Source organism: Aspergillus fumigatus, chromosome 3 (genome assembly GCF_000002655.1).
Source record: "Aspergillus fumigatus Af293 chromosome 3, whole genome shotgun sequence".
Lineage (NCBI taxonomy): Eukaryota > Fungi > Ascomycota > Eurotiomycetes > Eurotiales > Aspergillaceae > Aspergillus > Aspergillus fumigatus.
Window position 1 is genome coordinate 3,548,074 of NC_007196.1, and position 14,002 is coordinate 3,562,075.

At 51.3% G+C, this 14,002-nt stretch overlaps 7 protein-coding genes and 1 non-coding gene across 8 annotated transcripts; 4 read left to right on the forward strand and 4 right to left on the reverse strand.

The window, feature by feature from the left end:
• Positions 1–28: 28 nt before the first annotated feature.
• AFUA_3G13410 (uncharacterized protein) lies at positions 29–1,013 on the forward strand (the record flags this gene model as incomplete). The annotated part of the gene is made up of 3 exons (XM_749188.2): positions 29–198; positions 258–410; positions 483–1,013. The coding sequence occupies exons 1-3, from the start codon at positions 193–195 to the stop codon at positions 1,011–1,013; spliced, it is 690 nt and encodes a 229-aa protein (XP_754281.1). The 5' UTR covers positions 29–192.
• A 398-nt stretch (positions 1,014–1,411) lies between these two features.
• AFUA_3G13420 (glycosyltransferase domain-containing protein) lies at positions 1,412–3,886 on the reverse strand (the record flags this gene model as incomplete). Its single annotated transcript, XM_749187.2, has 2 exons — positions 3,199–3,886; positions 1,412–3,142 (listed from the first exon to the last, which is right to left on the reverse strand). The coding sequence occupies exons 1-2, from the start codon at positions 3,382–3,384 to the stop codon at positions 1,412–1,414; spliced, it is 1,917 nt and encodes a 638-aa protein (XP_754280.1). The 5' UTR covers positions 3,385–3,886.
• A 460-nt stretch (positions 3,887–4,346) lies between these two features.
• AFUA_3G13430 (uncharacterized protein) lies at positions 4,347–5,789 on the reverse strand (the record flags this gene model as incomplete). The annotated part of the gene is made up of 3 exons (XM_749186.2): positions 4,347–5,525; positions 5,640–5,666; positions 5,754–5,789. 3 exons carry the CDS (start codon positions 5,787–5,789, stop codon positions 4,347–4,349), a joined length of 1,242 nt encoding a protein of 413 aa, XP_754279.2.
• A 108-nt stretch (positions 5,790–5,897) lies between these two features.
• Positions 5,898–7,130, reverse strand: AFUA_3G13440 (slipin family protein; the record flags this gene model as incomplete). The annotated part of the gene is made up of 4 exons (XM_749185.1): positions 5,898–6,143; positions 6,205–6,697; positions 6,748–6,865; positions 6,944–7,130. 4 exons carry the CDS (start codon positions 7,128–7,130, stop codon positions 5,898–5,900), a joined length of 1,044 nt encoding a protein of 347 aa, XP_754278.1.
• Positions 7,131–8,693: 1,563 nt separating this feature from the next.
• tG(GCC)4 lies at positions 8,694–8,764 on the forward strand. Its single transcript has one exon. It is a non-coding gene (tRNA).
• AFUA_3G13450 (oxidoreductase, short chain dehydrogenase/reductase family superfamily) lies at positions 8,720–10,015 on the reverse strand (the record flags this gene model as incomplete). Its single annotated transcript, XM_749184.3, has 3 exons — positions 8,720–9,187; positions 9,247–9,343; positions 9,403–10,015. The coding sequence occupies 3 exons, from the start codon at positions 10,013–10,015 to the stop codon at positions 9,121–9,123; spliced, it is 777 nt and encodes a 258-aa protein (XP_754277.2). The 3' UTR covers positions 8,720–9,120.
• A 648-nt stretch (positions 10,016–10,663) lies between these two features.
• On the forward strand, positions 10,664–12,156 carry AFUA_3G13460 (F-box protein; the record flags this gene model as incomplete). The annotated part of the gene is made up of 3 exons (XM_001481578.2): positions 10,664–10,892; positions 10,958–11,470; positions 11,535–12,156. The coding sequence occupies exons 1-3, from the start codon at positions 10,756–10,758 to the stop codon at positions 12,154–12,156; spliced, it is 1,272 nt and encodes a 423-aa protein (XP_001481628.2). The 5' UTR covers positions 10,664–10,755.
• Positions 12,157–12,562: 406 nt separating this feature from the next.
• Positions 12,563–13,621, forward strand: AFUA_3G13465 (uncharacterized protein; the record flags this gene model as incomplete). Its single annotated transcript, XM_001481579.1, has 1 exon — positions 12,563–13,621. The coding sequence occupies one exon, from the start codon at positions 12,563–12,565 to the stop codon at positions 13,619–13,621; it is 1,059 nt and encodes a 352-aa protein (XP_001481629.1).
• Between the last annotated feature and the right edge of the window lie 381 nt (positions 13,622–14,002).

Below are 14,002 nucleotides of genomic sequence, written 5' to 3' on the forward strand. Positions count from 1 at the left end.
TCAGTAGTAGTAAAGCAACATATGTCAAAGACAGTGAACTAACTCCCGTGTAACCAGACCGCCTCTGGTTATCTGCCGGCAGAACCAAAGCATCCCCGCCATAACCAACTTTTTCCAGGCAAAGCACCCAGCACAAAACACAGCTATATACCCAAAACTTACTTCAATGCAGATATACCACAGCCATACAACATGAGGGTAAGCTCTTCCACTCCACTCCGCCCACCATCCACAATACCTGACTGACCCCCGTACAGATAATCGACCCCCAAAGCGCCGTCCTCACCAACATCGAGGTTCTCGCCTATATAACCGCCAACCCACCCCGACGACCCCCGAACCCTCCCCCGAACTCCCGCAACTGGGTCCCTAGTCCTGATCTCCGCGACCACAATACAGTCGTTCGAGAAGTAGGTTGACCCCCCTCCTCGCTAGATAGAGTACAAAGAGGGGGGAATGCTAACGCTGATGCTGATGGATAGATCCACAACTACATCCACCGTCTCTCCCCGCACCTCCTCAAATACCCAGCCTATATACATGGCGAACCGCCACAGTCGCAGCAGCAGCCATCGTCGGGTGAATCCCCGACGGTACCGCCCGTGCAACCGAGTACGCCCACCCCCATGGATCTCGCGCTCCGCGAGCTGGTTACGCGGCTGAAGCCATTTGGGCTGACGAAGGGGGAGGTGATTATGATTGTGAATCTGGGGGTGGGGCTGGATACATCCTCCGCGGGGGCGCGGGCTGATGGGGAGGAAGGCGAGGGCGGAGAGCAAGATGGGATGGAGGTTGATGAGGTGGAAGGAGGGAATGAGGGTGGGGAGGAGGCAGGTATGGAATCAGGGGGCGGGGGGTTGAGTGAGGAGGATTACGGTGCGCTTGCACTGCTGGATACGGTGATTGAGGAACGGGAAGAGAGGTTATCGGAGGACGATGTGGCGCAGATATTGGCTATTATCCGGGAGACGTTAGGGCCAGGGTCGAAGGGGATAATGGGGAGTGTTGGGTAGACTGGGCATGGGTGATATGGTATGAAACGAATCTACGCACGATTTAAGGATGTAATGATCTTGTACTGTGTCTATTCACTGGTCTATCTGGTATACGACTGGTATCTGGTGATGTAGTATGGCTTTTGCGGAAGGACAGAAGTCAAATGTGCTCGAGCCATAGGCAGGCCGGCTTCAAAATGGAAGTCCAAAAACAGACAACGATAAATCGACTCCAAAACACCGAGAATGCACGATCGTCAGACAATGAGCTGACTATACCAACCGGCACCGGAGCCGCAAGCGTATGTGCAAAATATGTCAAATTACATGCAGAAACAGGAGACAGGCCATGTTTTTCGCTTCTCAGTTATGTACCCTAGCTAGGCACGAAAGGGGACTGTGGCAGACTATTAAAGTCATCTTTGCGGTCGGCCAGGTTGTCTGTCCGCAGAGTCATCTTTCCCCTGACCAGGCTTGTCCTCGCTTTCACCTTTGCCTTTGACCAGTTTGCCGAACTGGTTGTACACAGGCTCGTCCGGGTCCCCGCCTTCGTGGCCCCATTGCCCCAGATCATCGTCGAAAACCTCTCCTTCGAAGCCCGTGCAGACCTCCGCATAGTCGAGCCACTCTCCCTTGTCCGTCCAAACGCCTCCCTTGCCGCCGCGAAGATCCCACCAGTCTTGACCTCCCAGCAGGGCAGATTGCGCAGCATCGAATCCAGTAGGGCTACGCATGTACTTGCGGAGAAGGGCGCGAGCCCACGGCTGGTACCACATGTTGTACCACCAGGTATCTCGTATCAATCGTTCGGGGTGCTTCACCGGCCACGCTTTGTCATCCTCGGCTGGCTTTTCCTCGTCGAGATGGATCAGGGCCGGCACAGACGCCGAGTGGATATTCGTCAGCAAGGGCATGTTACGCCATGTATGATTCCGTGGGTTTGGAAGAGCGTCGAGGGTGGAGTTGAACTCTGGTTTGACCTGTTCGTCTTTGCCGAACAAGGGTTGAACAAAGGGATTGCGCAGTCTCGGACTGGCGAGATCGGGAGGAAGCAGCAAACGCCTCTCCCGAGGAATGCCGTGCTTCATCTGGACGGAAGAAGTCCGGGGAATATCGTGGTATTGGAGCCATTCGACATCCTTCTTCGATTTGTGTGTGTTGAAGAATACACGCGATTCAAAATCAACGCCGATTCCGTATTCGTAGCGATGACCTGTCTCGAGGTGTGGGTTCACACCCGTGATATTCGCAGCCTCGGAAATGCCAATCAGTCGGTAAACCCACTCGTTGAACCAGTTGGAACTTCTCCGTCTTTCTAGCTCTCGCACGTACTCCTGGCGTCCGTACATCTGCGTCAGAGCCAGATAGTCACTGCGGTTGTGCCGGTTCTCCTCCACGAAGCGCAGTACTTCGGCGTATATTAACTTCAGATCGGCAGCCTGGCCGATCACCGTACCGGGCTTCAGCCACCGCGGTCGGGTTAAGTGTCCCTCTGGGTGAGTATCGGTCTTCCAGCCATAGGCATCCGGGGGCAAGCTGGACTGCGGTACGGTGACGCACCCGGCGTCCACGGTCATGTTGGGGAAACACTCCTTGCCTGCGGCAAAGAGCACTCTCTGAGAGTATTTCTGCAAGGCCTCCTCCAGGCCCTTACGGTAAGGATGATAATCCTTCACAAGGCCGTATTTCTTTCTTAACTTGGCATTGTTCTCTCGGAGGATATTTTGGAACCGCTGGATGAGCACCTCCGGCGGTAACTGGAAGAAAACATCATAGCCATCGGCGATGAGGACAAAATCGCCGTCTCGCACGTGCGGGGTGTATTGCAGAAAGTTGTATATGGCCGTCACACGGTCCACCACATAATCATATTCAGAGGATCCGCTTGGGAGCTTTCTGCCGTACTGGACCAAAGTAGGCGGGGGGTAATTCAAGATCATTGCGGATGTTATTGTGCGACACAGCGCGGCGCTCTTCTGCCCAGCGGGCAATACAAGGTGAAAAGAAGGGTTGTTTTTCTCCAGACTGTTCGGTAGAGTGTCATTCCGACTTAGGGCAGGTCCGCCAGTGTTAATCATGGGTGTGTCTTCGGGGCGGCCACCGAATGGATGGTATGAGGGATACTTAAGCCAGTAATTGACGGAGGTCTATATAGACAGCTAGTGTCAGTCGTAGATCAACCTGATGTAACCAGAAAACATACCTGTTTCAATGGCGCTGAGAGACAAACGTAGAGGAAAAAACATGCGGCAAGTGTGAGAATGAGAGCCCTGGCCGGACGAGCCCTCGGCCGACCATACAGATGGACTCGTTGCAGAAGCGTCGTCGCCGTCGCGCGCACAGAGTTATACTGATCGCCCCAGGGGGCGAAACCGCGGAAGGGAGCCATTCTAGCCAACTGTCGTTCTTCTGGCCCTCTGCAGGAACGGACGACAATTAATCGCAGTGTCAGCTCGAGCCGAGAGGAAAAGGTACGTTGGTATCAACCACTATAAACGAAGGTCGTGCTCGAGAGAGGCATTCCGGCATTGAGATATTCGAGGGCGAGCGAAGACGATGAGGAATCACAGGCGTAATAGTCGTCAATTGTGCGATTAGAGGAGAGGAGCGCTCAACAGTCAATCAAGCCATGTACCATATTGTTTGCGCCAACGGAACTTAAAGTCAATGACGACGACGCAGTGTAATGCGATGGGGGGTTGGGATGTGAGCAGCCTATACAGCTCTAGAGGTCGTCGGTCCCTGATCAATCATCTGCGTTGGATATGCGGTTCAAAAGATGAAGTGAGAGATAAAGCGCACGTTGCAAAAAAACCACGGGCTCTATGCAGGCATGGCGACTTCGGTACTCCGTTTGATGGAGCAGGAAATGATTTACATCGTCCCCGTGGAGCTCTCCTGATAGGCGTGGACCAAGATCCATCCGCCGCCATATTTGATGCGATCGCCCGACGCTATGCCGCGTACAACTCTTATTATCTAGCTTGTCGCCAGATATCTAATTTCGCTTCGGGGGTCATATCAGACATCAAGTTTTACAAAAGAGTTTCTCTTATATTCCTCCGTCCACCAATATTGAAGTCCGTTGTCTTGATTGTCTTCTATTGCCCTTGCCGCGTCATCGCCCCTCCGATCCCCGGGAAAAAGATGTTTGAGATTCAGGGACAATTAATACCTGGCCAGGCTTGGCGCATGGTGGTGGCACCAGATCAGCATTTAGTCTAGCCTGTCTAGATGGCCTCCGTGTTACAGTGTCCTGGACCAGTGACACAGCAAGAACTCCATGGTTGCACATGTGTATACACATATATTTCTGAATCTGTGCATAATCCTATATACACTATAAGCGCATCATTCCAGGTATATCTCCTCACGCAGGCGCTGAAGATTCTTGAAGATGCCCCCCCCTGGACCCTCGCTTTCCTGCCGTTGATGGCCCATCGTCTTCCCTCTCGTCGATGACGATCGCCCTTGGGACTGATCCGAACTGCCCTGGCTCTCCAATGACCGGCGTCGGTCATCTATGATTTTCGCCAGACCATCCAGGAAACGATTTCGCGCCTTCTCTTCAGCGGAGCCTTTCCAGACCGTCGCCAACTCCCGTAGCCCGTCTAACCGCTTCGTAGCTGCATCCAAACCGGCTTGCCCACCACCATTTGTATTGAGCAACTCTGTAATCTCGTTCCGGAGCTTCTTTGCGACCTCCTGCCCCTTCTCCTCGAGACTCTGGCTCTCAGGTCCAGGTTCAGGGGCGGAGACCGAGATGAATGACGATGTCAGCGAGGTCTCCGATGGCGGTAGCGGCCACTCCATGGCATCTCCAAAGGTCTGAACCACATCCTCCAATCGCGACCGTACTTGATTCAGCATCCGTAGCTTCGTAATGTAGTCCGGATCGGCGACTGTGGCCTTATCATCCTGGCCAAATTCTGCCGCTATCTCTCCCTCTTCCCCCTCTTGGGAAGTCCCAGAAACATCTTTGTCGCTGTCCACAGTAGTTTTTAGACCCTCGGGAACAAACTGGGCAATATCCGGCTGAAGGACCTCGGTCAACGTATCCGAAAGCCCAATCGCTTCGCCCCGTAGCACCTCAACCTCATAAGCCAGTCGCCCTCCAATCCGCAAAATCTCATCGGTGAGTTGTGTGAGTTGATTGGAAAGCCGGACATTCTGCGCATTAATCTGAGAGAGAATCGTTTGGACTTGAGCGGACAATTCCGCGAGGGGAACGGCGCCTGCGCCGCGGGATTGCGATGACGCCAGCGTCAGCGGGGGAAGGACATCGTTGAGGAAATCGGCTGGATCAAACGATGGATCGGTATAGTCAGGGGTCACTTCTTGAGAGGATCGTGTGTTTGACGTCAGGGTAGCTGCGCGAGCCGGACTGGGGGTTTGTGTCGAGGCCATTGTGTTGGAGCGTTCACCGGGGAGAACTGGGAACGGGAGTTCGGTCTTTGTAGCTTTCACTGGAGCAAGACTAGAATATTGCAAGAATTTCTCGCTCCAGACCCGCGACCAGCTTCGGTTAGTCTAGAGTTTCTATATCGCTATGTCCCGCTCATGTTGACAGCTCCAGTGGTGCCGCCGTCGGTGTTAATGCTTCATCTTCACCGCCTACGGCAATATGTTTCGTCAATGGCTTACTGAAAGAATGGAATTGTCCAAAGAAAGCTTCAATTAGGTATAAGCATTATTCATAGCGGAACGCAGAGAAGCGAATTATTTCAGTACAGCCATCATGAAAGATTCCAGGAATACCTGTGCATATCCAGCAAACAACGAGTTTAGGCGCATCAGGCAGTTCAATCAACATGAAAGAAAGTGGGTATCGTTGGTCGAATCAGGGGGATTAAGGTAAAGCAAAAGAACGCAGGTATTCATCAGCTGACACTCTCATCATGTTCAGATATCTTCCACCACTCGGGCATTGATCGCGCGCTGGAACCCGTCGTCCGCCTGTACAGGCTGCCCGGCTCCGTATTTGCTTGGACCCTCGCCGGCATTATCTGCTGCAGCCAGCTGCTGCTGCACCGTCTGGTTGACGGCGGGCAAGAAGATAACCTTGCTGTTGGCGGTCTTGGCCATGGCTTGCATGGCCTCGAGATAGCGGATTTGCATGGCAGGAGCAGAGGACAGAATGTCCGCAGCCTAGATAGGTTCTCGCGTTAGTTCTGGTAGACTTGTCGCGGTGGATGAGAGTATATCATACCTGGCGCATGAGCTTGGCAGATTCCACCTCGGCACGAGCAGCAATGACCTTGCTCTCACCAATACGCTTGGACTGCGCTGCCATGGAGAGCGAGTCCTGCAAATCATTGCTAAAGATGATGTCCTTGATGAGCATCGATTCAACTAGGACACCCCATCCAGCTGCAACCTCCTCGATGATCTCAGATGTCGACTGGGCGATCTCCTCGCGCCGTTCAATTACATCCTGCAGAACCCTCGCTCCGATAACATGCCGCAGAGTTGTCTGTGTGCGCTCGATTAGAGCTTGCCGTATATTGGAAATGCCGAAGGCTGCTTTGTGAGGCGAAATGATTTGGTAGTAGATAACCGAGGTCAGATTGAGAGTGACATTGTCCTTGGTCATGCAAACTTGGCGAGGGACTTCAACGATCTGGATCTTAACGTCGACGGTCGTAAGATGTTCGCTCAGCGGGTTAACTTTGACCAGACCAGGATCGACCGCACGCTCGAATCTACCACAGGAGTAAGTATACTTGTCGCACTTGAGGCAAGTATTCCATACCGTCCGAATTTGGTGACCAGACCGACCTCACCCTGCGCCACTGGCTTGAACGGGTTGGGGCAGCAGATGCAGCATGGGATAGCTCCCAAGCCACCAATACACTCACCCAATGTATGGACTATATTTCAACCAGAATGAGTAAACAGGCGACATCAGGCGAAGAGTGAAAAGGCAAAAAAATAAAACCAAGACTTACTCAAGGAAGCGTACCAGCTATGCGCATCCGGGTTATCGGCATTATGCTGGATCTGTTGGGCATAACTTGGCTGCAAATCATCAATGCGCGCTGGCTGAACGACCACGGGTCCGCGTGTGTGGGCGCTGTGGCCTGGCGCGCTGTGCACTGGTGCTTTTCCGTTAGGAATGTTCGCTTCGGTGGCCATGGTGGCTATCTGTAGTGTTCGCTTGTATGAAAGTTGACTAACAGCGACAAGATAATAGGATCGGACTGATAGCTAAAAGTGCAGTACAAGGTGTGTCTCAAGGGATGAGGGATGAAAAGCTCAAGTACGAATCAACTTAAGGTTCAGGCCGCCACACTGAAGGGGACGGTTGATGATCCTGAGACTTGGACTTATTGTGCAGTAAAGGAAGATGGGGATGTTTGCGGGGTTAAATAACAAGAGGTAGCTCTCATTTCGCGTGCAGTACAGATCTGAACTGCCGACCTAGCTATCTACCTATGTATCTATCGCTCATCCGTCATAAGGTACACGACACTACCAGTAACACCTCTAATGCCTCACACCAACTGCCTGTGTGAGTAAGTAGCTCCCACGCAGCACCAACCATGATGTATCTCCGCAAGTTCATGTGGGGCGCAGCACTTGGCGATATCCACAGGATCTTCTTCCGGCTTAGGGGCTAAGCAGTCTAGTCTCCTGCTCCTCCAGGCTATGTAGGTGTTGGTTTCCCACTTGGTGGGCAATCGGGCGCAAACCACCGGATGGATGGTTTCCACATCGAAGGGCTGAGCAAGATATGGTGCAGTTGCTTCTTTGTTCTCTTAGGCTCTACGAGCTTCGAATGCTTCTCAGTTTTCATGCGATAATCCATGGTGCCATGAGGAGTACACCTCATGCCATTCCGTTCTCATCTTTTTGTTGCAGTTAATTAGTAGATGCGCTCTCAGCAACAGCCCACCGATTGTCTTCATATGGCACCCCAGTCACATCGGCACCCTTTTTGGGAACCCCGTATTCGGCTCCATGAGCCGCAATGTAGAGAGCACTGCCGCAGTTGGCGATCTGTCCTGTACCTGTAATACCCGACATCCAAGTGTCAACCACCATTCGACAATGGAGGGTTTGAAGAATGGCCCCCGTGTAATTGTCATCGAGAGGAGTGCCTTACTCCAGTTGACATGGTAGGTCGTTCCACTACTGACGAGCTTCGTGCCCTCTTGCTACCCCCGTTAGCCCGTGCTCTCTGCTGCACCACCGCCAATGTCAGGCAACACGTGCACCCACATGAGCCTGCATTGCCTTCCAGATTGTTTCTAGCGGCCCTTGGTTATGCATTGACCAGCCTATCCAGCAAATCAGATAAACTCCCTTGAGCTAATGGTATGGAGCTGTGACGTAAGAAGGCTGCTAGTTGCTGTGATAAAAACCCTCGTATTGAGATGGCAGAGTGGTCAAGTGGGCGGTTACAACATTGGGAAAGTTTCAGGGCGCAGCATGAGTATAGTTTGAACCTAATTGATATATTCCGCAGTCGGGCGGAGGCAGTGCTTCGGATATCGGCATGTGCGCGCCAGAATCCCCAAATCAACTTCCTAAGTGGTATAGGTCGACGCCTACACTTCATATGTCAGTTATCTACACTACTGGACCTGGAGCCCCGTGTTACACATGCAGACACAAGGGATGGAATGGACAGTAGGTCAGTCGTGCACACACGGAGAAATGAGATAGTGCCAAGACTGAATAATCCTACCAGTTGAAGCATCATTGGTCTAGTGGTAGAATTCGTCGTTGCCATCGACGAGGCCCGTGTTCGATTCACGGATGATGCATTTGACTTTTTGTCAGTCTGTTTCTTGTAACCGTCCCAATAACGAAAAAGAATTAGCCTCAGTTTCCTGCCTAAGGTATGGGACAAGAATGCGGCTTATTTCCGTCTGGTTCTGTTCTTCGAGAACAACATAGCGATGGAGGAGGTCCCGTGCTTGTATGGAGAAGCTTTCAAAGGGGTTGTCTATGTATACAGAAATGTTACTGGCAAACTCTCCGGGCAAGATTGTGTATTCTGCATACATATACTATCATCGGATGGAAACCATCTCGCGTAACACAAAACAATGATCCTCCTGTAGACGGTCCTCATTCATTTCTTCGACCTTACGTGAATAAGTATCTCTGGCTCTCCACCCTACCATGGTAGTTGCAACGGCGTAGGCAGGTCTTTCCCCAGAACAGCTTCTGCAGTCCCAATGTCACTGCTGAAGAATTAGCAACAAACCTCGTGCCTTGACTGTTTGGTCCAAGCTGCACTTACCCAGGTCCTCGTGGTGCCCAGAACTGCCCCGTCTGACTGATATCAAAGCCGTCTATGAACGAGGCCAGAGATTGAGCTGCTTCATCAGGGGTAACGGCTGCAAGTAGTTATAAGGATCAGTATCACTTCACGATAGACACGTCACTGGCCTCTTACCTCCACCGGCATCCCAGTACTTGTCGTAGCCGACACTCTTTGTCATTTCCGTGCGCATGAAACCAGGATGCACCAGCCCAACAGCTATGCCGTTCTCTTTCAGATCGAGGCTGAGAAGTTTCCCAACCATATTCAATGCGGCCTTGCTAGCATGATGACCATAGTTCCCTCCGCCCTCCTTTTCGTGTCGCAACGTGATACTCCCGCTTTCACTGCTGACCAATATCACTTTGCTCCCCTTGTCCAGCAAGCCCGCTTTGACGAGCCTCTGCACTACAAAGACGGGGCCAATGGCGGATGTGGTATACATCCTTACTTCCTTTTCCCAGTCGGGGTCATCAAATGTCTCGAATCCGAAATAGCCTGCCGTGATGATCACGCAGGACAACTTGGTGGATGAAGGCAGTTGGGATACCAGGGTTTCACCAACGTTGGGCTGGGAGACATCAATATTCGGGATCCATGAGACACGAGATTCAGCACTGTCTTCTGGAGGGGCACTGGATCGACATGTCGCGAAGACACAGGTTGTTGATGCCTGAGATGCATACAAGTGTCTTAGCGAGGCTCCAAGGCCGCGGCTGGCACCAACAATGAGGATGTTATTGCTCATTTCTAGGTGTATTGTTGTGCTTGCTAAACGCTGTGGGAACTTTGGAGGTTGGCACTGCTACCCGAATGCAGTTGATAGTCTTCTGCTCTTAGCCACGTGCATAAGTGTTGCGCAACCTCAGAAACGGATGACGTAAATGTATTTCTTGTTGTGGTCATCAGGGCGACATATATCTAAGATTTTATCGACCTACAACAAACCCAGTTGTAGACGAATAGTGATATCACCGATCATTTCGGAGCTTATCAATACAAATAAATAATAATGATGGCGAAGAAAGTTGCCCTCAGTCAAACCTAAACGATGTCCCATGTCCCATGTCTTCATTTCAAAGGCACAAGAATGCTGAAACATACCCCTCCGATCCACTCTGCCATCTGAAACTTTGACTGGCTAGTTGGCTCACTTCAATCAAGTTCTGTCAAATTGTCAGGCACGTGAATGCAGTTCGAGAATGCTTTTATTAGTACGGACGGAGTGCTTTGCGCTATCAAACTATTCTTAGTTCAGACAAGCGTGGCTTAGTCACGGCATTTCTGGCCTGTCTTGCAAGCGGAGAATAGAATGACAGTAATAAATCTGGAGGTAAGCAAGCTGCCTTCTTTCTTTTGAAAGTCCTTCATGGCTGAACACTCATCGCGTCTATAGAGATTCTCACCCTGCATGGTGAACCGGTGACACAACCCCCAAAATTTTGACTTCGAGGGTGGAGCCGGCCTTCTTATGGTTCCCGCTGTTTGATGATGAGTGCGATCCTGGAACAACTGCGACAACATGCAAAGAAAGCCGGTGCTGCCATTCACAGAAGCAGAAAATCAGAGGCTAAAAAGCCATATCGGAAAAGTCTCTTTTCGTCCTCATTCTCATCAAGCTCGGTGTAAGTGTACTTTGTTCAAAGGATTAGCTATGTATAGGTCAACATAATAACTGACCCGGGCTCAGTATCGAGAAAACCGACATAGTATCAACTTCCTCGCCCTGGGATCTCCTGCCCGTCGAGATCCAAATCAAGATATTCTCTCAATGTGGTATTAAAGACCTGCTGCAGCTTAAACTCGTTTGCAAGGCCTTTTGTCAAGTCCTCACATTTCATGAACAGCTGATCGCACGCCAATACCTTCGACAGGCCCGCCACGGAACGCTACCATCTCCCATCGACAGCGAGAGAGAGTATACTCGAAATCCCGAAGACGATGTAGTGCTTCTGTCCGACCTTTTCCCTCCTGCCAAAAGTGCCAAGGGCGGTCATTTATACACTTTTCGCTATATACATAGCTTGCGACGGCGGGCAAAGCTGTGTTCCAAGCTTTGCTACTACCTCGCAGACCGCGTCATGGATCGATTCGTCCACTGCGAGCCAGCTTTTGTTAAGGCGATGTTTCCATCCAGACATGAGCGCAATGAGTTCCTGGAACGGGGGAAGTCCAGTCTATGGTTCAACCTCATACCACTTATGTAAGTGCTTGTCGCAAATCATCTTCCAGCAACTGATTTTAACGGGACGCGTCTTCCGACCAAGGTACTACACGCTATACTTCTTGGAGTCTTACAGTCTTGCCCGTCGTGAATTAAAAAATGCACTTTTGCAAGATATGGAAGCCGGACGATTGCCTCTTCCTATATCCCCAGATGTCCGTAAATCGATGTACCGAGATTTGCAGATCGCAATCCTTCGATCGGCCCCATTCACCAATACTTCGACTCTGATCTGTACGCACCATTGTATGCAGCTGCTCGTTTCGTACCTACGACACACTGTGCCACCCGAGGAGCCCGTGGCGGATGACAGCTGGATCGGCTCACTGCTTACTGCATCACCGTTTCTTCGAATAGTGGAATACTTCTCCGCAGAGATAGGTGACGGTGGCAGTCAGAGAGTGCAACGAAAGGATTTCATGCGTAACTTCCATAACGATTTGATGCTGAATGAGAAAGACGATATCAACTCGTTGGTGTTCCAGAGCACACCGGTGTCGCATCTACATTCATCGGTGCAGGATGTTTGGTTCGATGTTGCTAGAGAGGAATTGGCCTCACGGAGAGCTTGTCCACATGACGCAGAGAATATCCGGGTCTGGAAAGGGGTTACCGTGGCATTAGGTTGTCAAGATTGTCGCCAAGGCAGGGCCTGGCGTGCCTGAGGAAAAATGTCTTCGGTGTATATTTGAATCGGCTTCCATCTCGTTGACCAGGACGCAGGCGTTAGATACAAGGCATGGTTCTCAGTTTGGAGTTGAGGTTGCATTGGAATGGGTTGAGCGCTTTCTTTTTCTATATTGTTATCACTAGCATAGTCACTGTATAGGTTGGAAATCTAATCACTGACATACTTCAGAGTCCAAATTGACTTGACTTGGTCTCTTACATTCTGGAACCACAGCCCTAAGCCCTAAGCGTGTATTCCTTTGGGTAATATGTTTGCTTTGTTTGCCGAGATTGTCGCGTTCCATATCGCGATGAGGTAGATACATCCAGCCGTGGGACTCTTCCTCTACTTCGGTTTTCGATCCGAAGTCTTCACAAGTCAAAGACATTCAGAAGATCGTAATGGCACATTCTAACCTACAGCAAGTTTGGAATACCTCGTGGACATTGCACCGTCTTTCTCCCCTGCACCATGGGAAAGAATTCCAGTCCCTTCTTGGCAATCAGGCCGCTCTGAGAACTTATGCTAGCAGATTGAAGGTCCACCTTACAGGAGATTCGTTTGCTGGGCCTCAGGCTCCATTAAGCGCAGCTGGCGCTGTCGATCACGATGTCTTCTCCAGAACCGGACCTCTCAGGGACTGCGTCTGGCAAGCGTTATCGGGACCCTCAACACAAGCTACCTCGGAGAAACTCTCTGGGATACTAGTCACTTTAGAGTATGAAAACATCACCTATAGAGCTGCTCTCCTCTCAGCACCAGATGGCCGTCGTACCTCGGCAAGGCGACAACAGTCCACTCAGCTCCCGCTGCTATTGACGCGGTTTCCAAACCCACTGCGGCAAGCCTTCATCTCTTTTTTGTCTGCTAATTTTGACACTTACTGCTCTGTTCTTCGCTTGCCCTCAACTTTCATGTGTACGGCCCTAGAGATGTACATCGATATTCTGAGGTCGGGAGACCCTGACGGGTCTTCCGGCTCTTATCGGGTGGTTGAAGATACCGTCAAGGAGACGCAGCTCATGTTGTCCTTTTCGCCGCCTGTTGCGCCGGCTTTGAGATCCCTAAGCATCAATCTTCCGCGTGGCTCCTTCACGGACTTTGTGCGCGGAAGCAACCCAAACAGCGAGCTGACTCACCAGAAGCATTCTGTCTTATCAGGCCTATCCACCTACCTAGAGAAGCACTTGGCGATGAAGCTGAATCTGGGAGATCTGGACAGCGGTCACCATCCTGTCAACCAACCCGTGCGTCTGACTAAAATCGCATGTGGCAGCTTCGTCCTCGCCGGCGACGGTAAAATGAAGCTGGTCGCTCCGTCGGGACAAGCTGGTTCCAGCTCTGAGGATGGTGCTACTGCAGCTCGTGAGAGCAGAGACCGTCTGCTATCTCGGGCGAACGAGGCTTTGCTTCAAGCTGTTATACGTCGAGCTGCTATGACCGGCGACGAGCAGACATAAGTGTGATGAGATGTTCCAGCGAATTTACCTGCCTGAGTCTGACCCAGCTTTCACTTTCACTCTTGAGGTGATTAGATACACATGACTGTTTCTGAAATCCTATGCTACGCAGGAGCAGTCCACGAGCCGTGCCCTGCTCTGGCCTATTCACGGAATTAACTCTGCCTACATACACTGGCCAGCACATGAGGTGTTTGTGCCTGAACTGAGTCGCCTACGTGGATGTCGCCCAAAGTTTCGCATCAGGGAGTTACTCGGCTATCACCCGACCTGACCCAGGCACAACGCGATATTGCGGGTCTATTTGCTATGGGCGTGGCAGGAAATAAGGAAGATCACGTTCTCCACACAGTACATTATATCGTTCAAAGAAGTGCTTGC